At 34.2% G+C, this 23711-nt stretch overlaps 1 protein-coding gene across 3 annotated transcripts in view; it reads right to left on the reverse strand.

Moving 5' to 3' along the window:
* The window catches only part of ATAD2B (ATPase family AAA domain containing 2B), a 134673-nt gene that overhangs the window by 82149 nt on the left and 28813 nt on the right, over positions 1-23711 (reverse strand). For all 3 annotated transcript variants that reach the window (XM_061154890.1, XM_061154889.1, XM_061154888.1), the window contains exons 3-11: positions 20868-20917; positions 20363-20516; positions 18757-18859; positions 17251-17359; positions 14574-14690; positions 11780-11855; positions 5070-5168; positions 893-1004; positions 471-586 (exon numbers count right to left, since the gene is read on the reverse strand). In XM_061154890.1, coding sequence (XP_061010873.1) covers positions 471-586; positions 893-1004; positions 5070-5168; positions 11780-11855; positions 14574-14690; positions 17251-17359; positions 18757-18859; positions 20363-20516; positions 20868-20917 — 936 coding nt within the window. The remainder of the gene's footprint in view (positions 1-470; positions 587-892; positions 1005-5069; positions 5169-11779; positions 11856-14573; positions 14691-17250; positions 17360-18756; positions 18860-20362; positions 20517-20867; positions 20918-23711) is intronic.

Here is a 23711-nt window from a genome sequence, read left to right on the forward strand (position 1 = left end):
TCATAAACTATCAAGTTTACCATTTCAAAAGTACCACATCATTGAGTCAAAGAAACACTTCACTGAAATTGTGCTTTCAAAGACTAAACAACATATAGTGTCAAACTCAATCCTATTAGGAGACCAAATTAAGGAAAATCTAGTTGGGCAATCCACTTGTATATTCAAGGCCTGCATAAAGAATCTCATCCTACGTCTGAGTCCAAAATGCTGAAATATAAACTTCAAGTGCCACAACTTTTGAGGTCTAAATAATAAACTTTCATTCTTAATTCTCCTTGTTACTGCTACTGCTACTGCTAAGTCACTTCAGTCGTGTCCGACCCTGTGCGACCCCATAGACGACAGCCCATTACATATCAAATAAATATACATGAAATATTTATAAATAATATTTAGATTTATAATTACTTACTAATTGAAATTTGATAAATTAACAGTAACAATAATAAACATCTAGCATTACTAACCTTGGAGGCTGAATTTTAAATTTTTCAAAAATTTCTGGATATAAAAGTGGGAATACTACCATTTCCTTTAGTGCATGAATATGATGACTCAATCCACCTATGCTATCAAACCGCACCTTGAAAAGAAGGGGAAAAGTTTAGTACAAAATAATTTTAATTGTATATACGTTTCTTTTTAACTTATAACGATTGCAAAATGCATGTCTTCAGCAGGAACTGAAGTTTAAACATAAAGTTCATATATAAACAGAGTTCAAAAAATTATACTTTAGGGAATCCCCTGGCAGTTATGGCGGTTAGGACTCCACGCTTCCACTGCAGGGAGCACGGATTCAATCCTTGATGGGGGAACTAAGATCCCACAAGCTGTGTGACAAAAAAAAAAAAAGAGGTATTTCTAAAAAACCATTTACAAAACTTACTGACTTATCAATATTCATTGGATCAACATCAGCCAAGCTTGCACCCACTTTAACACGTTCTCGGAGAATACCACTAGCCAAATCTTCTGCTCTTAAGTTCATAGGCAAACACCTGAAATTCATAAAAATTTAAGTAGACAGCATTAAAAAGTTACACATTCTTAATATCATAAACAAGTTTTAAAGTTTTGACACGTTTTTCTAATTTATTTTTTTATTGAAGGATAATTGCTTTACAGAATTTTGTTGTTTTCTGTCAAACCTCAACATCAGTCAGCCATAGGTATACATATATCCCCTCCCTTTTGAACCTCCCCCCATCTCCCTCCCCATCCCACCCCTCTAGGTTGCTACAGAGCCACTGTTTGAGTTCCCTGAGCCATACAGCAAATTCCCACTGGCTATCTATTTTACATATGGTAATTTAAGTTTCCATGTTACTCTTTCCATACCTCTCACCCTCTCCTCCTCTCTCCCCATGTCCATAAATCTATTCTCTATGTCTGTTTCTCCACTGCTGCCCTGTAAATAAGTTCTTCAGTACCATTCTTCTAGATTTCATATATATGTGTTAGAATATGATATTTATCTTTCTCTTTCTGACTCATTTCACTCTGTATAATAGGTTCTAGGTTCATCCAACTCATCAGAACTGACTCAAATGTGTTTCTTTTTATGGTTGAGTAATATTCTACTGTGTATATGCACCACAACTTCTTTATCCATTCATCTGTCAATGGACACCTAGGTTGCTTCCATGTTCTAGCTATTGTAAATAGTGCTGCAATGAACAATGGAATACACATGTCTTTTTCAATTTTGGTTTCCTCAGGGTATATGCCTAGGAGTGGGATTGCTGGGTCATATGGTGGTTTTATTCCTAGTTTTTTAAGGAATCTCCATACCATCTTCCATAGTGGCTGTATCAATTTACATTCCCATCAACAGTGCAAGAGCATTCCTTTTTCTTCACGCTCCCTCCAGCATTTATTGTTTGTAGACTTTTTGATGATAGCTACTCTGACTGGTGTGAGGTGATATCTCTCATTGTACTTTTGATTTGCTTTCTCTCATAATGAGCAATGTTGAGCATCTTTTCATGTTTGTTAGCCACCTGTATGTCTTCTTTGAAGAAATGTCTGTTCAGGTCTTTTTCCCACTTTTTGATAGGGTTGTTTGTTTTTCTGGCATTGAGTTGTATGAGCTGCTTGTATATTTTGGAAATTAATCCTTTGTCAGTTGTTTCACTTGCTATTATTTTCTCCCATTCTGAGGGTTGTCTTTTCACCTTGCTTATAGTTTCCTTTGATGTGCAAAAGCTTTTAAGTTTAATCAGGTCCCACTTGTTAACTTTTGTTTTTATTTCCATTACTCTAGGAGGTGGGTCATAGAGGATCTTGCTTTGATTTATGTCATCAAGTGTTCTGCCTATGTTTTCCTCTAAGAGTTTTATAGTTTCTGGTCTTATATTTAGGTCTTTAATCCATTTTGAGTTTATCTTTGTGTATGTTATTAGGAAGTGTTCTAATTTCATTCTTTTACATGTAGCTGTCCAGTTTTCCCGGCACCATTTATTGAAGAGGCTGTCTTTGCCCCATTACATATTCTTGCATTCTTTGTCAAAAATAAGGTACCCACAGGTGCATGGGTTTATTTCTGGGCTTTCTATCTCGTTCCATCGGTCTACATTTCTATTTTTGTGCCAGTACCATACTGTCTTGATGACTGTAGCTTTGTAGTATAATCTGAAGTCAGGAAGGTTGATTCCTCCAGCTCCATTCTTCTTTCTCAGACTGCTTTGGCTATTTGGGGTCTTTTGCATTTCCATATGAATTGTAAAATTTTTTGCTCTAGTTCTGTGAAAGATGCTATTGGTAATATGATAGGGATCATATTGAATCTGAAGACTGCATTTGGTAGTATAGCCATTTTCACAATATTGATTCTTCCTACCCAGGAACATGGAATATCTCTCCATCTGTTTATGCCATCTGCTTTGAAACATTTTTATCTTTCTCCCTTTTCTCATAGCCCAGAAAATGACAAGAGATTTCATTTTTTTTTCTTTTTTTTTTTTTTCTTTTTATTAGTTGGAGGCTAACTACTTTACAATATTGTAGTGGTTTTTGTCATACATTGACATGAATCAACCATGGATTTACATGTATTCCCCATCCCACTCCCCCCTCCCACCTTCCTCTCCACCCGATCCCTCTGGGTCTTCCCAGTGCACTAGGTCCGAGCACTTGTCTCATGCAACCAACCTGGGCTGGTGATCTGTTTCACCATAGATAATATACATGTTTCAAAGCTGTTCTCTTGAAACATCCCACCCTCACCTTCTCCCACAGCGTCCAAAAGTCTGTTCTGTACATCTGTGTCTCTTTTTCTGTTTTGCATATAGGGTTATCATTAGCATCTTTCTAAATTCCATATATATGTGTTAGTATACTGTAATGGTCTTTATCTTTCTGGCTTACTTCACTCTGTATAATGGGCTCCAGTTTCATCCATCTCATTAGAACTGATTCAAATGAATTCTTTTTAATGGCAGAGTAGTATTCCATGGTGTACATGTACCACAGCTTCCTTATCCATTCGTCTGCTGATGGGCATCTAGGTTGCTTCCATGTCCTGGCTATTATAAACAGTGCTGCGATGAACACTGGGGTGCACGTGTCTCTTTCAGATCTGGTTTCCTTGGTGTGTGTGCCCAGGAGTGGGATTGCTGGGTCATATGGCAGTTCTATTTCCAGTTTTTTAAGAAAAGAGATTTCATATTTTTAACCTACTTTTCCTAAATTCTTTTCAATAGATCAAAAATAAATTTATTCATAAGACAAAGCAATTAAGGTCATGAATCTATTTGTCCAAAGAGTCCAACCTAGTCTAAATAAGAAAACTTAACAAACCTGATATTCTATAAGTATAAAATAAAAATAAACTGTATATACACTATTAATATTATATATGACATTAAATGAACTCAAGCTTTATTACAATATATAAATTTATCCTTAGTTATTATGTATGTCAACTCAAAATACATGATTGAAGAAATAAGTTTCCTTCCTTTTAATTCAAGAGAAACCAATTTTAGATCCTGTTTTGAAAATTAAGCCTTACTTTTTTGTGTAGCTACCTTAAAATACTTTAGCTACTTAAAATCCTATACAATATTAATTTAATTATCCCTAAGAAAATACAATCTACTGCCTCTTTTAATATTGCATAAACACCAAAAGATGACATAAATAGCCTCAAAAAAGTATAGGTTCTATAATGAATATAACTTCACTGATATTTCCTAATCTGAATTTACTTTAAAAACTTCCAAAGCAGGTATCACAATAGCTCAGATTAAAGAGGCATTACACTCTTTTATTTAAACTTAGATTTTCCTTACATTTTCTTTCTGTCATCCACACAAGGAACTCTTTCTAGCATACAATCTACACCAATCCAAACTTGTTTCCAAGACCAGCTAACTGAAAACTTGATATTTCTACAGTAAATATATAATGCTAATGTATAGAAATGCTTTGCTAAATATAAAATTTCTAAATATAATTTATCTTAAGTATTATACATATAAGCTAGAAAATTAACTCAAATTTTAAAGGATAAATTATAACTGGATACTCTACTAGGCAAAATATTGATTCTCTCCCCCACTGAAAACTCTCAAGATTTTAGTAAGCTATGTAATAATGAATCACTCTAGTTAAGCAAAGATCACCAGAGGCATTCACTAAACCAAAACTATAACAAGGTTTCCAACAAAACCCAAGGATTCCTGAAATAATTCTATTTAAAATCAAGTCTTACTCTAGAGTGCTATCATCATTTTAAGCATCTAAAATCAGCCTCATTAAATGGATTTGGATTAGAGGAGAGGTACTGAAGAAGAGACGGTCATAGAGGTTGGACTCTTCCCCTGGTTCTATCTTTATCTTTCCACACTGTTTTATTGAGTACTAACACAGTAAGTAATTTATGGGAAGTTTCCCATAGTTAGATTTCTACTCTAAAAATTATTATGTAAAAACCAAGTTAGTGTATTACTCTAATGTGTTGAGTACCACTGTGAGCAAACTACTGGTACAGGTGAGAGTCACAAAGCCTAACTGCTAGTCCTTTTTCCCAGGGTGGGAGGAACAACTAGAAATTTACTGACCGATTTCTGGCTCTTGCCATGCTCTTTGATTTTCTTCTTTCAAATCGTTCTTCATCAGAAGAAGTTGTGTCACTACTGTGAATAGCATGCTTCTTTCTCCTATTTAAACAGAGTAAAATCCTTAAAATCATTACAGCAGCAAAGGACTTTTAAAAAGCACCATTCTGAGCACCATATCTACTGTTAGCTCAGTATAAAGTACATACATTCACTCATTCATTTGGCAAATATTTATTAAGATCCTTATACTCATGCAATTTACAACAGAAGGAAATTAAAAAAACAGGAGGAGAAGGAGGCTATAATTTTTTAAATAGGGTAGTTTAGAAAGACATCAAGCAACAAATTTAATTTGCATCCAAATTTAGGGAATGTCTATCACTGATTGATAAATAACATCAAAATCTTAGAAAAGAAAGCTTATCCTTTTCTCTTATTTTCCCATTTCCCAAACAATCAGAAACAGTACAGACGCTAAAGAAAATAATACATTGGTTTATGGGGAGACAAGAGTTTCTACTTTTGACTTAAGATACTTATATCCTGTCCCAATTTCTTATAAAACATACTTTTCAAGAAAAGTTTACAATCATAACTACTATGGCATGAAAGTATAAAATTGAAATCCTCGAGGAAAAACAATATCCAATAAATCTAATTATTAAAATAACTGATGACATCCCTAAGATACCTAGAAAATATGGTAGCATACAAAATGGAATCATTGTAAATTTACTTGAAACTCAGAATGGCCTTCAAGAATGGTGTACATCCTGTGCATCTCTATTCAACTCCAACTCCCTCGATAGCAAACCCAGATTTTCCCCAGCTCATTAAGACTTTTAACCTGTCTAATATTCCTTCTCTTAATTAATAGGAGTCCTTTCATTTAATCCTGTATCATATTTTAATGTTTCCCAAGACCTTAAGAAGACTGTTGCAATAGTTACCTACTCAGTCTTTGCAATTTTGACTTTACTTTCTCTCTGACTTCTTTCTCTCCTTAAGAACAAAATGCCTGTTTCCAAGTTTATTTACTCTATGTGTGTGTGTTGTGAGCCTAATATATAAAAATATAATACATCGGCTCTAATGAGGTGATCAGAAGCAACAGTGTACATACTGGGCTAAGGAAATGACTCCAGATCATAACTTGAATTCACAAGAACAAACGAAGAGACCCAGAATAATAAAATAAAAGTTACTATCCAAAAGCTATAAACATACTTGATTACCTTTCTTCTCTCACCTTTTTAAATAAAACAGAACTATAAAAGTAATTCTAATAACATATTACTAAGTTTATAAAATGTATCACAATACCACAAAAAGCAGAATGGACCATAAAGGGAAGGGGCCACATCATACACAAAAGAAAGTCAAAATGGATCAAAGACCTAAATATAGAGCTAAATCTATAAAACTCTTAGAAGAAAACACAGGAATAAATCTTCATGATCACAGATTTGACAATGGATTTTTAGATATGACATCAAAAACATGAACAATAACAACAAAGATAAATTAGACCTCATCAAAATTAAAGTTCTTTTTGCCTCAAAGAACATCATCAAGAAAGTAAGACAACCCACAAAATAGGATAAAATATTTACAAATCAAATAGCTGATAAGGAATTTGAATCTAGAATATATAAAGAGCCCTTATAAGTCAATAAGAAAAAGACAACAATTTTTAAATAGGCACAGGACACAAAGACAGTTCTCAAAGGAAAGTTTTAAAATGGTCAATAAGCACTTGAAAAGATGTCTCATATCATCAAAAATTATAGTGAGATACATTTTATACTCATTAGGATGACCAGAATCAAAAAGTCAGACAGTATTAAGCTTTGAAGAGAATATGAAAAACTGGATACCCTATACAATGATGGAGAGAATGTAAAATGGTATAGTCACTTTGGAAAACATTCAAGCAGCTCTTAAATGATAAAGCATAAAGTTATCACATGGCCCAGTAATTCTACTCCAAGGGATATACTCAAGAGAAATAAAAACATATGTCCAGGAATTCCTGGCACGCCAGTGGTTAGGACTCAGATTTCACTGCCAAGGATGCAGGCTTAATCCCTGGTCAGGGAACTAAGATCCTACAGGCCATAAGGCATAGTCAAAAACAACCACCAAAAAAACAAAACAAAACAAAAATCCGCTAAGCCTCAATGACAAGATTATTAACAACCACGAATGCTCTAAGATATAAAATATATCTTTCTTAAGCATCAATCTTACAGAGGACCTGCTAGAGGCATTCCCAATAAAGAGTGAAAGTGAAGTCGCTCAGTCGTGTCCGACTCTTTGAGACCCCATGGACTAATGTAATCCACCAGGCTCCTCCGTCCATGGGATTCCCCAGGCAAGAATACTGGAGTGGGTTGCCATTTCCTTCCCCAGGGGATCCTCCCAACCCAGGGATCGAACCCAGGTCTCCCACACTGCAGGCAGACACTTTAACCTCTGAGCCACCAGGGAAGCCCTCCCAATAAAGAAGTGGGGTACAATTAATATACAGAAATTAGCTGTTTGCATATATACAAACAGCCATCTGAGAAAAAATATAAGAATAAAGGGGAAAAAAAGGACATCTTTTATGTAATATAATATTTATACATTATACATAATTTGATAATAAATGTGGCAACTGTAATCCATGGAGAAAACACAGACTCACTCAATAAATGAGGTTGGAAAACTCATTTTCCACCTGGGAAAAAAGCTGGATCCATACCACAAATCTCACACAAGAATAAAATTCAGATGGATCAAAATTAGAGCAAAATATGAAACATTAAAAATAAACAAATGTGCTATATGCATAACTGATTCACTCTGCTATACACCTGAAACTAACACAACATTGTAATCAACTATACTCCAATAAAAAGTTTAAAAAAAAACCATCAGTATTCTAAATTAAATAAAAATAAACAAAGGTGAACTTCCTTATCACTTTGGAATTTGGAAGGCTTTTCTAACTATGATTCAAAATCTAAAAATATTGTAACTGTTGTTGTTCAGTCCCTCAGTCATGTCCAACTCTTTGCAACCCTGTGGACTGTAGCACACCAGGCTCCTCTAAACAGGGGCCCACTGGGTTCCTCTGTCCATGGGATTTCCCAGGCAAGAATATTGGAGTGGGTTGCCATTTCCTTCTCCAGGGCATCTTCCTGATCCAGAAACTGAACCTGCATCTTCTGCTTGGCAAGCAGATTGTTTACCACTGAGTCAACTGGGAAGCCCCTCTAAAAAGTCATAGTAGGCTGATAAATTGGACTACATAAAAATAAAAACTTTCTGGTAAAGACAACCAAAAGCAAAGTTAAAACACAAACTAAGAACTGAGAAAAAAGACTGACAATTTGTGACAAAGGACTACTATACTACATAAAGAAAGAACTACTTGTTGTTGAGTCACTCAGTTGTGTCTGGTTTTTTGTGACCCCATGGACGCAGCACACCAGGATTCCCTGTCCTTCACCAACTCCTGGAGCTTGCTCAAACTCATGTCCATTGAGTCAGTGATGCCATCCATCTATTTCATCCTCTGTCATCCCCTTATCCTCCTGCCTTCAATCTTTCCCAGCATCAGGGTCTTTTCTAATGAGTCTGTTCTTCACATCAGGTGGCCAAACTATTGGAGCTTCAGCTTTAGCATCAGTCCTTCCAATGAATATTCAGGGTTGATCTCCTTTAGGATTGACTGGTTTGATCTCCTTGCAGTCCAAGGGACTCTCAAGAGTCTTCTCCAGCACCACAGTTCAAAAGCATCAATTCTTAGGCATTCAGCCTTCTTCATGTCAGACCCATACATGACTACTGGATAAACCATAGCTTTGACTATAGGGACCTTTTTCAGCAAAGAAATGTCTCTGCTTTTTTTTTTTTTTTTTTGTCTCTGCTTTTTAATATGCTGTCTAGGTTTGCCATAGCTTTTCTTCCAAGGAGCAAGGGCCTTGATTTCATGGCTGCAGTCACCATCTGTAGTGATTTTGGAGCCCAAGAAAACAAAAGTCTGTCATGGTTTCCATTGTTTCCCCATCTATTTGCCATGAAGCGATGGGACCAGGTGCCATGATCATTGTTTTTTTGGATGTTTAGTCTTAAGCCAGCTTTTTCCCTCTCCTCTCACCTTCATCAAGAAGCTCTTTAGTTCCTCTTCACTTTCTACCATAAGAGTATTGTCATCTGCATATCTGAGGTTACTGAAAGTGACTCCACCTTCTGCTTCATCCAGCTCGGCATTTCACGTGATATATTCTGCATATAAGTCAAATTAGCAGGGTGACAATATACAGCCTTGATGTACTCCTTTCCCAATTTAGAACCAGTCCATTGTTCCATGTCCAGTTCTAACTATTGCTTCTTGACCTGCATACAGGTTTCTCAGGAGGCAGGTAAGGTGATCTGGTATTCCCATCTCTTGAAAAATTTTCCACACTTTGTTGTGATCCATACAAAGGCTTTAGGGTAGTCAATGAAGCAGAAGTAGATGTTTTTATGGAATTCTCTTGCTTTTTCCATGATCCAGTGGATGCTGGCAATTTGATCTCTTGTTCTTCTGCCTTTTCTAAATTCAGCTTGAACATCTGGAAATTCTCAGTTCACGTACTGCTAAAGCCTCACTTGGAGAATTTTGAGCATTACTTTGCTAGTGTGTGAGATGAGTGCAAGTGTGTGGTAGTTTGAACATTCTTTGGCATTGCCTCTCTTTGGGACTGGAATGAAAACTGACCTTTTCCAGTCCTGTGGCCACTGTTGAGTCTCCTAAATTTGCTGGTATATCAAGTGCAGCACTTTAACAGCATCATCTTTTAGGATTTGAAGCAGCTCAGCTTGAATTTCACAACCTCCACTAGCTTTGTTCGTAATGATGCTTCCTAAGACCCACTTGACTTCACACTCCAGGATATCACACCACCGTGGTTATCTGGGTCATTAAGGTCTTTTTTGTATAGTTCTGTGTATTCTTGCCACCTCTTCTTAATATCTTCTGTTTCTGTTAGGTCCGTAATGTTTCTGTCCTTTATTGTGTCCATCTTTGCATGAAATATTCCCTTGGTATCTCTAATTTTCTTGAAGAGACCCTTTAGTCTTTCCCATTCTATTGTTTTACTCTATTTCTTTGCATTGGTCACTTAGGAAGGCTTTCTCATGTCTCCTTGCTATTCTTTGGAACTCTGCATTCAAATGGATATATCTTTCCTTTTCTCCTTTGCCTTTCACTTCTCTTCTTTTCTCAGCTATTTCTAAGGTCTCCTCAGACAGCCATTTTGCCTTTTTGCATTTCTTTTTCTTGGGGATGGTTGTGATCACTGCCTCCTGTACAATGTCACAAACCTTTGTCCATAGTTCCTCAGGCACTCTGTCCATCAGATCTAATCCCTTGAATCTATTTGTCACTTCCACTGTATAATCATAAGGGATCTGATTTAGGTCATACCTACTAAAAGAAGATTAAAAGCAAGCAGCTTCACATGGTCATATAATTTTATAAATTAGCAATAGTTTAAAAAAAAAGCAAGAATCTATTACAAAATAGACAAATTTTACAGACATTTCAGAAAAAAAAGTAAACATCTTTTTAAAATACAGGAAAAAATACTCTTGTAAGCGATTCAAAAATAAACCAACATTTTCTTTTCAATTCTCAGACTGGCAAAAATCCAAAAGTTTGAGAATGCATTTTGCTGGCAGAAATACAGAGAAGTAGGGACTTTCATACATTGCAGGGTGGACTGCAAGCTGATTCAACAGCATTGAAGGTCACCAAATTACAATTTCACATTCTCTTTAACTCAGAGATTCCACTTCTATAAGTACACATGCAAAAGATGATTATGCAAGGGTATGCATTATAAACCACAGAATGTAATAGCAAAACCATGAAAACAACCTGACTCTCAATAAAGAAATAATTTTAAAATTACAGTAAAACTATATCAAATACAGTAATGTTATGTAACTATAAATGTGAGATTTTGCTATACTTAAATGAAAAGACAGTGAAAACAAATCCAGTGAAAAAACAAGGTGTAGAACAATGTGCATAGTGTATTTTGGGTAAAAAGAAAGGATAACAATCAATATATGTATTGGTACATATTTATTTATACACACACACACACACACGCATATATGTATGAACATATTCTCTAAGGACATACAATCTAATAAAAATGTTTCTATGGGATTCTGAGAGGCTACTGAGACTAGAAAACAGCTTTTAATGTTTATTTATTTCATTTTTGAGCCATGGGGAATATATTACCTTTTCAGAAAACAAAGTAGAGAAGATAGTCTTTCAAAATCAAAATGCCTCTTTGTATCTAATTGAAAGGGCAAAAGGAAACTAAAAGTAGCAAAGACTAACTGAATCAATTCTTCCAATGAAAGTAATGTGAGTCTCTAGACTCAACTTACTAAGAGACCAGAAAGCTGTGTAGCTTTAGGGAACATAATTGTTAAAACAATAATCATTTCTGGCAAACTGAATCAGAAAGATAACAGTCACACTTAGGGTAAAAACTATTAGTGACTAATTAAAGAAGATGCTATTTAGTTTTCACTGGCATTATCATTAACGACATTAAAACCTATATCCTCAATGTAATGCATTATACTATGTAGTACTTAAGGAGATATCTAAATGATAGATGGAAATATTTCCTCCTTTAAAAACTAACAAAACATACCTGATATGACTTCTTCTTGCTGGAGATCTGTGAATATCAAAAAGGGTATTTTCCCTCTTTTTTTGATGAGCTGGTACTTAAAAAAAAAAAAAAGAAAACACAGAAATAACTAATAATAAATTGATAAACTGATATATTAAAGATGCAGAAATTACTTCTATTAATTTTCTGAATAGAAACTGTCTTCAAGTTCTAAATGCTGTCTAGAGGAAGCACAACAAAAATAAATACTTTGTGGTAAACACTATAAGCTGCAAATAAACATTCTAAAAAAAAAAAATGTTAAACTAAATCTTTGTGACTTTAGGTTAACCAAAGATTTATCTGACATATCACCAAAAGCCTAATCCATTAAAATGTTTTGATAAACTGAAATTCATCAAAATTACAAATTCTGCTCTTTGAAAGATAGTATTAAGAGAATTTTTTTCAAGAAGCTACCAACTGAGAAAATACTTGTAAATCACAATGACTGATATCCAGAGTACATAAGGAACTCTCAAAATTTCAATAATAAAAAGCCAAACAGCTGAATTGAAAAAATGGGCAAAAGATTTGACTACTTCACCAGAGATAATCTTGGCAAATCAGCAGATAAAAATATGCTAAACATCACTAGCCATTAGCGAAATGTAAACTAAAACTACAATAAATATGTATTAAAATTAATTTTTAAAAATGACCATACCAAATGTTGACAAGAATATGAAGCAACTGAAACTCATATACTGTTAGTGTTAATTGCTCAGTTGTGCCCGTCTCTTTGCGACCCCATGGACTGTAGCCCACCAGGCTCCTCTGTCCATGGGATTCTCTAGGCAAGAATACTGGAGTGGGTTGCCATGCCCTCCTCCAAAAGATATTCACAACCCAGGGATTGAATCTAGATCTCTCACATTGCAGGCAGATTCTTTACCATATGAACTACCGCCAAGGGATTCCATACACTGTTAGTGAGAATGTAAACGGTAAAATTACTTTGGAACAGTTTGGTAATTCTTAGTAAGTTAAACAGACACCTAATTATAAAACCCAGCCTTCTATTTCTAGGTATTTATAAGAAAAATGAAAACATAAGTTCAAACAAAGACTTGCAAACATATGTTCATAACAACTTACGTATTTATAATACCCAAACACCAGAAATACCAACAATCCAAATGTTATCAACAAATGAATGGGTAAACAAATTGTAATATACCCATACAATGGAATGCTACTCAGCAATAAAAAGAAAAATACTACTGTCATAGTCAACAACATGGATGAGTCTTACCGTTATCGTGCCGAGTGAAATAAGTCAGACAAAAAAGAGTATATACTATACATAAAATTTGAGAAAATGTAAATTTATCCATGGTGACAGAAAGCAGGTAAGATAAGTCACTGCCTGAGGGTAGGGAGAGGGAGGCAAAAGAAGGCTGAAATGAAATGAAATGAAAGTCACTCAGTCATGTCCGACTCCACGGACTATACAGTTCATGGAATTCTCCAGGCCAGAGTACTGGAGTGGGTAGCCGTTCTCTTCTCCAGGGGATCTTCCCAACCCAGGGATGGAACCCAGGTCTCCCACACTGCAGGCAGATTCTTTACCAGCTGAGCCACAAGGGTTAGGAGCAGATTATAAACAGGCAGAATGAAATTTGAGGATGGAGAGGTTGATGAAAAATGCTTATTATCTTGACTGTGGTGACAGTTTCATAAGTAAATCCCTAAGGTATTTCCAACTTGCCAAATTGTACACATGAAGCATATGCAATGGGAATGGATTACATATAACTCATATCTCAATAAAGCTTTAAAAAAAAAATGCTAGAAAAATGGCTCACAATCTTTTCTCTGTCCTAACATACCTATCCTATTATTATTAGGGGTACCTGTGACAGTGAGTCCTAACTGGAGTAGAGAAATGTCTACATACTTCAGCAAGCTTCTAGTGAGGTAACTTTGATATTTCCAGAGAATCAATCACTGCTTTAGAACATGAGAGTCTGAATAAAATGATCCATTATGCTAAATGAAAGTAGCAAAACACAAAAGGTCACATATAGGCAAATCAATGGAGATAGAAAGTGCATTAGTGATTGCCAAGAGCTGAGGGCAAGGAAGTATAGATGTAATAAAATATTCCAGAATTAAACAATGGTGATGACTGCACACCCTTGTGAATATACTAAAAACTCATAAATTGTACAGATAAAAAATAAGCAAAGCCTGGAAAAAATGGCAAATTTCATGATATGTGAACTAAATTTCAATATTCTAAAAACTGGAGGAAATCAATCATGATGGAATTTCCTAAGAGCTGGGGAAATAGTCAATAAAATAGAACCTATGCAACTGATTACTTGTCATCAGATTTAAAAGTGTTAGGATAAACTGTTTCCTTCTCAAGACTAAAACAAAACAAACCTAGCTTACTGGCCAAGCTGCCCTTTTGTGACTTTAGCTTAAATTACTTAACCACTTGGAACACAGAGAGGCTTGCCCTAAAGAACTGTTACAAATGAAAGTACTCAATAAACAACAAAGTAATACAAAAGTATGAGCAGTATTTATTATTAAATTTAGGATTATTTAAATAAAATGTGCATGCCCTATGAAATTCTATATTGCAGTTGTATCCTCCAACATTCAGTCATGTGTGTGACTAGAAGCATACATAAGAAAAGATATACGGAATCTGTAAGAGATTTCATTCTTTTAAATTCAACAACACTAATTTTTTTTAAGGAACAGAGCAGAATAAGCTACTCTACCACAAAAAGGAAAGAAGTTACTTAGAGTCTCTTACCTATTGGAGGTGCTTGGTATCGATCCACTGTTTTTCTTTGTCTCAGATTATATGGCCTATCATTTTCTTCTCCTTCTGCCTCTTCAGCCTCTATATCTCCATCTTCCTCTTGAGATTCTAGTTTCCCACACACAAAAGAAAAAAAAAACTGCTTTAATCCACAAGGATTGGTCTACTCTAAAACTGAATATTTATATCTTATCTTTTACTCTTTCTACACAGGTGACATTTAAAAGTGTCAACACTGTATGATACAGCATAAATCAATGCAATTAAAAATAAAACTAGACAGATGTAAAAGAAAATGCCTTTCCTACAAATACTATAGTTCTCTACTAAATATATCAATATGATCACAATTGAGCTCTTTATTCACCTATGACTTTTCAATCTTTTGTATTATCTTTTTGGACATACAAAGCAATAATAGAATATGATTCAAAACTTTATTACAGCAAACTTCATTCAATGCCCAATTAACCACTGAATACAGTTAGCATTCACATACTACTTGATAGTTCAAAAAAAATATGCTTAAAAGATAATTACTAATGTTACACAAGAACAATTTTTGTTGGCAGTGTAGTGGTTTATTAGGCCCACTAATAACAGGTAAACACAGATTAGTTACATTTTTGGTAGAAAAATTTAGGCAGAGATTGGGAGAGAGTATGAAAGCAGATTTCTAGGGTATTGGTAATAGTTTATTTCTTGACATGAGTGATCAGTTCATAATCTACCTGGCTATACATTTAAAAAATAAATTACAATGTACATAAATCCTTTATTTTTAAAAAGTGATTTTGCTATAGCTATGATGTGACATCTATTTACAGTTTAAAAGTCTGGTGAAACACTACTATATTTAAAATGGACAACCAAAAAGGACTTATTGTACAGCACATGGAACTCTGCTCAACATTATGTGGCAGCCTGAACGGAAGGGGAGTTTGGAGGAGAATGGATACATGTATATGTATGGCTGAGTTCCTTTGCTGTCCACATAAAACTATCACAACATTGTTAAATGGCTATACCTCTATATAAAATTAAAAGTTAAAAAGAAAAGAGAGTCTGGTGAAAATGTGTAAGCTTAGGGTCCTCAAATGCAATGTATGTTATGATTAACTTTTTAACCACAGGAATTATCAATATAACACAATCATATTAAAGCACTGGAAAAAATAAATAAATAAAGCACTGGGAAAAATTTTAAACTGTCAGTGATGCTCAGTGAAACAGGAAACTAAAAATTCAAAGGACTTTACATTTTACTCATGGGAAAATTAGCAAATGCAGTATTACTTAACTAAATAACACTTTAAATTACTTGTGCCCAAATAAGTTTCCTTAAAACTTCAAAAAATTACCTTTTGGAAAAAAAAAAAAACTGCATTATTTATTATGAGAAAAAATTCTAAACATGGCAAGTCCTCAGGGAAATCTACAAAGGTGTTCAGTTAATAATAAGGCAAAAATCACATTATAAATCTGTCTCACCTATACTGATTTTCTCCAAAGGAAGCAATATAGAGGTTCTAGCTGTAACAACAACAATATTTGCTCAATAAAATACCTTCATTAAAAATATCAACTCTTCAAAACTTACTAATATATTAATTACAGAATTTGAGAAATAAACGCATTCTTATCCATCTAAGGTACAGGAATCGTAGGAACTAATAAGATTTCCCAGTGAAAAACAACTACACAGCATTTTAAATACACCAAATCTTCTAAAAATCCATTTTAACAAAGAAAGTTAACATCTACAGAATTAAACCCTATAAATGTAAATCCTATAGATTGTACTAGTCATCAATTTATAATTCTCAGACAATGTGCTTTCATCTACTCCCAAATCCAGCCTGACAAATTCAGTCAGGATTCTTCAAATCAGAACTCAGATAGGCCTCAGAAAAAAGCAGTACCACTCCCTCCAGTAGTATTAGCAATTTGTTTAACTTCACCATCCTCTATCCGTAACTAAATTTGAGATCCAAATAATCATAGATTTAGGTGGCTATGGACAGAGATTTCCAGTTAAAAGTACCTAAATACAAAAGAGGTCTTGCCTACTAACAAGCAAATCAACCCATGGCAAATGCTACATCAGATTAGGTCATTTAAGAACTACCAACAGCTTACTAATAAGATATATCAATATTACACAACAATGCATCAGTTCAGTTCAGTTCAGTTTAATCACTCAGTCGTGTCCGACTCTTTGTGACCCCATGAATCACAGCACGCCAGGCTTCCCTATCCATCACCAACTCCCGGGGTTTACTCAAACTCATGCCCATCAAGTTGGTGATGCCATCTAGCCATCTCATCCTCTGTCTCCCCCTTCTCCTCCTGCCCCCAATCCCTCCCAGCATCAGGGTCTTTTCCAATGAGTCAACTCTTCACATGAGGTGGCCAAAGTACTGGAGTTTCAGCTTCAGCATCATGCGTAGCATACAGCAAAGGTATTTTTCCAAGTGAAGGAATTAAATACTCAGAAATGCCAATGGAACAAAAAATAATTCTGAATTATGTAATATAGACCTCTAAAGTCAAAAATCACCTGTTCAGCAATATATTATACACACACACACATATATATAGTTTGTATGTTTCTCTTTCCTCCCACCTGAACGTTGTAGCATTTATTTCATAAAGGTGCTTTACAAACCTTCTTCTTCACCCTCAGTAGAGACTTCATGATGATTTTGTATCCCATAACTATTTCTTCTCAGTGACTTTCTTCGCCTTTTCACTCTTGAATACATATCCATGTTTTCCTTTTAAAGAAATAAATCTGTCAAATATTAACATGAAATTTATTCCCAGCCATCAATATCACTAGCCCAATGGGACATGCCCACTTGATAAAATTTATTGAGGATCTATTTGCAAGGCACAGATCAACAAAAATGAACCTTACTAAATTCAATAAATGTATGAAACAAGAAGAAAAATAAAACTTATAAGATACTTGAAAACTGGGCAGGGAGAGGGGAAATGTGCCTAGGGGAGTTGGGGAGGAAGCATTTGAAATGAGCCTTGAAACAAAGATAGAACTGTATTAAGTCCTCAATCAGAAGTATTAACAGGAGTAAAAGATAGGAAAGGAAGGATGATGTGTTTGTATTTGGACAATGGTGTGTGAGAAGATAAAGTCTGAAACCATATTATGCCAGTCAAGGTGTTTGGGGGTTTTTTAAATTTATTTATTTTTAATCTGGAGAATAATTGCTTTACAATGTTGTATTGGTTTCTGACATACATCAACATGAATCAGCCATAGGTATACATATGTCCCCTTCCTCCCAAGCCTTCCTCCTACTCCATTCCCCTCCTCTAGGTCATCACAGAGCACTGGGTTTGAGCTCCCTGTGTCATATAGCAAATTCCCACTGGCTATCTAAGGTGATTTTAATTAATTCAGCACACATTAAAAAACCATTAAAGGGACTTCCCTGGTGGTTCAGCAGTTAAGACTCCATACTCCTAATGCAGGGCATATAGATTCGATCCCTGGTTGGGAAACTAAGATTTCACATGCCTCATAGTGCAGCCAAAAAAAAAAAACAAAAAACCTTAATAGTTGACAGAATCAGAGTTGTACTTTAAGATGTTGTTGTTTAGTCACTAAGCTGCATCCAACTCTTTAGCCACCCCATGGACTTTAGCCCACCAGGCTCCTCTGTCCATGGGATTTCTCAGGCAAGAATCTGGAGTGGGTTGCCATTTCCTTCTCCAGGAGATCTCTCTGGCAAAAAGGTAGAGGGTCTTCTGAGGAAGCTTGTGGCAAACAAGGTATGGATAAAAGAAAAAAGAAAACAATAAAATCTCAGATTAAATTGGAAACGAAAAAGAAACAATTCTGTTAATTCAAGAAAATCCAAATGCTGCTCTCTCTCTCTGAATTCCTCAATCAAAATAAAAACTACTTGCAATGGTTGTTGTTGTTGTGTTAGTCGCTCAGTCATGTCCGACTCTTTGCAACCCCGTGAACTGTAGCCCGCCAGGCTCCTCTGTCCATGGGATTTCCCAGGCAAGAATACTGGAGTGGGTTACCATTTCCTCCTCCAGGGGATCTTCCTGACCCAGATATCAAACATGGGTCTCACATATTGCAGGCAGATTCTTTACCCTTTGAGGCACCAGGGACAGTTGTTAAGGTTAACATACTCACAAATTCTGTATCTGTCCACATTCGAAGCCGTTCTACTTCTCCTGATCGACGATTCCGTCTAATGTTTATGTTGTCCATTTCCTGTAGTACAGCTTCAGCAGTACTACAATTACATAATAAAACTAGGGTTTAGACAATTGCAGGATCAAACTCTGTATCATTCAGGTAAAAGAGCTCACCATCAAAGCATAATTAAGCCATCTAATTTCTAACTGTACCTAATATCCCAATTAATATCTTCTTCTGAACTAGCATCCATTAGAAGATAATGCCTCAAAAACAGGTGGAAACAGGGAATGCCCTGGCAGTCCAGTGGTTAGGACTCAGGGATTTCACTGCTGGGGCCTGGGTTCAAACCCTTCTCAGGGAACTAAGATCCCACAAGCCATGCAGCATGGCCAAAAAAGAAAAGAAAGACAGAAACAGAACATCTTCTGTCATGATATATTAACATAAAACTTACAAATAGAAGACCTTTGTTTACAAGGCTTCAAATATTTAAACTCATAATACTATTACAAATAACTGACTATCAAAAAAAAAAATCTATCAGATCCATGGTACCAAAAAAAAAAAAAAACTAATTCAAATCTTTTTATTTGAGGACGGTGTTAAAAATTGTATACAATAAAAAAATAAAATAAAATAAAATAAATTTTAAAATTTTTAAAAAATTGTATAGAATAAAGAATTTGTAAAAAGTTTAAAGGCAGCATAAGGTTAGCTGAACTGACATATTTTTTTCTTTTCTTAAAAATCTACTTATTTGTAATTGAAGGATAATTGCTTTACAGTATTGTGCTGGTTTCTGCCATACATCAACATAAATCAGCCATAGGTATACATATGTCCCCTTCCTCTTAAACCTCTCTCCCACCTCCCACTACAAGGGCAGATATACTTAGAAATTAGAGGACACTGACATCCACAAAATATATACTGACATTGACATTTTAAACACACATGGCACTTACTATGTGTTCAGATACTGATCTAGGTACTTACAAAAAATAACTAATACCCAAATTTGACACTACCACAATAAAACATAATTTCCTCTCCTTTCAAATAGGAATTACACTCATCTCCCTTCTCCAAGCTATTACAAAGATTAAATAGGATGATTTATTATTTGAGAAGAATACAGTTTCATTGCACGTAGATGCTGAGGAGTCAGCTAGGCTATATCCAACATGTGCAGTCTGAAAAGACTTTCAATTCAGAATCTTGACTAAGTAAAACTATACCTATTATATATCAGTAATGGAACTTAATGTTTCTTGAAAACTGTCAAAACACAAATGTTAAATGAGCAAATATTAAAGGACTATAGTAGTGAAGTTAAAATAAAATGACTTTTTATATTATCTAACTATGCACAAGAGCTTAAAACGTATGAGAAAAAAATATGCTATCACATAAATTGCATTAAATCTAGTAAAATGACTAGAAATTAACAATTATTGCTAACCATGGTTAATTCAGATTAAGTTTTTAAATAATTGTACTGATTGCTAAGTCAGTGCCTAAGTTACTTTTTAAAACATAACTTGCTTAAAAAAAAAAAACAATTACATGAAACTGCTTACTGCAAAAACATTCATACCTATTTACCAGTTGATCAAATAACAAACTCTGGTTCACACTTTCAAATCTGTTTTTCCTGGAACGACAGCTTTTTCTGACTTCCATGTCACCACTTATACAAGAAAGGTCCCCATCTCCTTTCTTTTCCCCTCGATGGGGATGGCTTCGAAGGGCTACAAGAAGAGAGAAATTTCCATTTCAAAGTACAGAGTATAAAAAGAAAGAAAAAAATCAAAAATTACTTTAAAAAGACTATAAGGAGCTTACTATAACTTCTTAAATGGCTTTAATATCCAATAATGTTAAATTTCTAAAACTGTTTACAATCTGCCATGATAAATTATTTCAATTGTACTAATTTCTCAATGTTTAACAATTATATACATATTTACCATGACTGTAATCCAGTCACTTCCAACAGTATGCTGAGCATACTAGTAAATTATTCTATTTTACCCCACTTTAGAACTCTAATAACATTATAAGCATTTCAATACTAACCAGTTTCATAACAGAATACTCACATAAGCTACTATGTCCGTTTGGTAATGTAGCACCAGGCTGAGAAGTTAACCTAGAACACAATTATATTTAATATGCAAACACATCAACATTCATTTAAAGAAACAAAAATGCAATGCTGGTGGAATCACTTTAATCTTTAAAATGTCACTAATGCAATATTAACTTTTTTAAAAGGAAAGACAACAATTTTTTACCTTAAGATTGACAATATACAAATTAATAAAATACACTAGGGAAAAGTCATTTCATTACTTCAAGAAAAGCTTTAATAACAAGTTATAAACTGAACTCACTCTGTCTTCAACTCTATAAATTAAAATCCAGTGAAAAGGCTTAAGCTTTGTATGTATCATAAAGTTAACTAATGCCATAAACAGCAATGGTCACAGACCTTTACTACTTGTTTCCACTGACAACCTAAGATTCAAACAAAGTTATTCAAACAATAAATTGTAAGAAGAAAAAAGTACTTGAACACCAACAATGTTTAATAATTTCTTCAAAGTATTATATTACACATTCTAAACTAATACATGAAAACTTAGTTAATCTCTCAAAAGTCATTGTACCACTCTCCCTTTTGGTGGAGGGACAGAAATGTTAAGTCACTAGAAAGATACTTAAAGTGTCATCAAAATATGAAAACTTACGGAAGAAATTTGCAGTATACCTTACTATAATTAAAATTCAAAAACGAAAACTAAAAATTGTTACATAATAAAAGAGCTGTCAACGTAAACTTATTTTTTTAAAATACCCAACAATTATTATTTCCAAATATTAAAAAGGGGAGAGAGAGAACATTCAAAAAATAGTGTATATGACTTTCTTCTGTTTATCTATGTGGTTTGCACAATTTTTTAACTAAAATATTCTAACATTTTTGGTTACTCCAGCATGCTTTATGTTAATTATAAATATTAAATGTTATAAATATTAATTATAAATGTCCCTGTCTAGTAAAAGTCACAGACAGGATGACTATATGATATAAACAAAAACTATTACATACCTTCCGACTATCAAGAACACAAAAACAAAAAACTCCATCCCTCCTTTCCCCAGGAAAACAACACAACCATCTTGTTCTAAAATACTACTTCTTGGAAAGTATTTCATTTTTAGCATCTTTATTACACAATTCTCCTGGTATATGAGCTTGACTATAAGTAATAAAATTGATGTGTTATTAGGTTATTCCTTAGAACATTATACATGTGGAATTTCCTAGAATCACTCTTAAAATCCACTTAAAACCACATAGAAAAAGCATAAATACACTTTGGCTTTGGACCCAACATAACATTAACTCAGTTTAATCAGTTAATTCACAACTCTTGGCTTCAAATGAATTTTAGCCGTATGTAAGACCAAATGGTTGGAATTTCACATAAATTATTCAAAAGAAAAGATGCTAACCCTAAAATCATTCTACAAAAGAAATCTAAAACTCGGTTGAAAAAATAACATCACTAGGATGAAAGCACAGTAACAATTTTTGTTCCTCTAAAGAAGACAGTGCTTACTTGCTTTTATTTCATTGCTAATGAAAGATCCGATTTAAGGTGGGAGAAAAAAGAAAACTTCTTCAATCAATCCCATTATCTTACAATCATAGCTTATTGTCATCATTGTACCATTATTATTTCTCTTTATAAAAAGGAGAAAGAAAAAAAGGAGATAGAATATGAAATACTTGGGTATAAAAACATAATATTGGTATTTCAAGGCTTGGTCTGCCTATACAATTATATAGGTGCTTTAAAAGTCTCTTGAGTCAATGTTCCCAAAAATTAATCACTTAAAGTGTAACCATGCAGGTTCACTGATTAAATAAATCCTCTAATAAATCCTTTATGATTATGAAGTCCCCTTTATTTTTAAAATGAGGAGTAAGTGGGGGATATTTCCCTTTATCTCTGTACCCTAAATTTTTTAAATGGAGACACTATCCCTGCATTCAGTAATTATTACATTAAAAGTTTCTACACCTTTAATTACATGGGACACACTACCAAGTTCAATACCAGACTCAAAAATCATTACTTATTCACCCACATAAACCCAAGGCATTCAATGATTTATGAGGATTTTAAACCTCAATTCAGCAAAAGCATTCATTTGGAAAAACTTTAACCACTAGCAGCCTTCAATTCTAATGAGCCTCAGCAGTGGTGATTACACTTCTGCCTAACCCCACTACTCCCTAATCATCTGACCACAAACAAAATTTTCACACATATTACACTTTAGTGCACAGTTAGGCTTATCAAAGATTTAATTTCGTGTGTTTCTCAGAGTATGTCTCTCTATTATTCTACAGACATCAAATGCATGCCATGTTCTCCACGTTGACTCTCCCAATCACCTACTCCCCAGCACACAGCCTCCAAATTAGATAAATATCTAGTGGCTAAATAAATGTCAACTGACAAAAGTCAATGAAATGGGATTCTGAACTCAAAATATTTGTAAGCTGCTACAGCTATCTAGGTTAGCAAGTATATTTATGAATTTCTACATATAAGCCAAAGAAGAAAAGATGTAGTAATACAGTAAAGATTTTTACCAAGAAAATCCTCATTTTACAAAAATATTATCAATCACTGTAACTATATTGATAAACTTGGGACTTTAAATATATAAACCCAGATTCCTCCCCCAAAGAAAACTTATAATCTATCTCAAATCATTTATGAAGACATCAAAGTTCCAGTTCCATTTTAATCTCTATTTTCATCCAATCTCTAAAAGTTATTCCTAAATGTTATTTTACAAATCAACAGTAGTTTCTTTAAAGAATTTAATGGTTGTTAAAGTCCTTTAAGATTCACCATTTTTCA

This window comes from Dama dama, chromosome 11 (genome assembly GCF_033118175.1).
Source record: "Dama dama isolate Ldn47 chromosome 11, ASM3311817v1, whole genome shotgun sequence".
Lineage (NCBI taxonomy): Eukaryota > Metazoa > Chordata > Mammalia > Artiodactyla > Cervidae > Dama > Dama dama.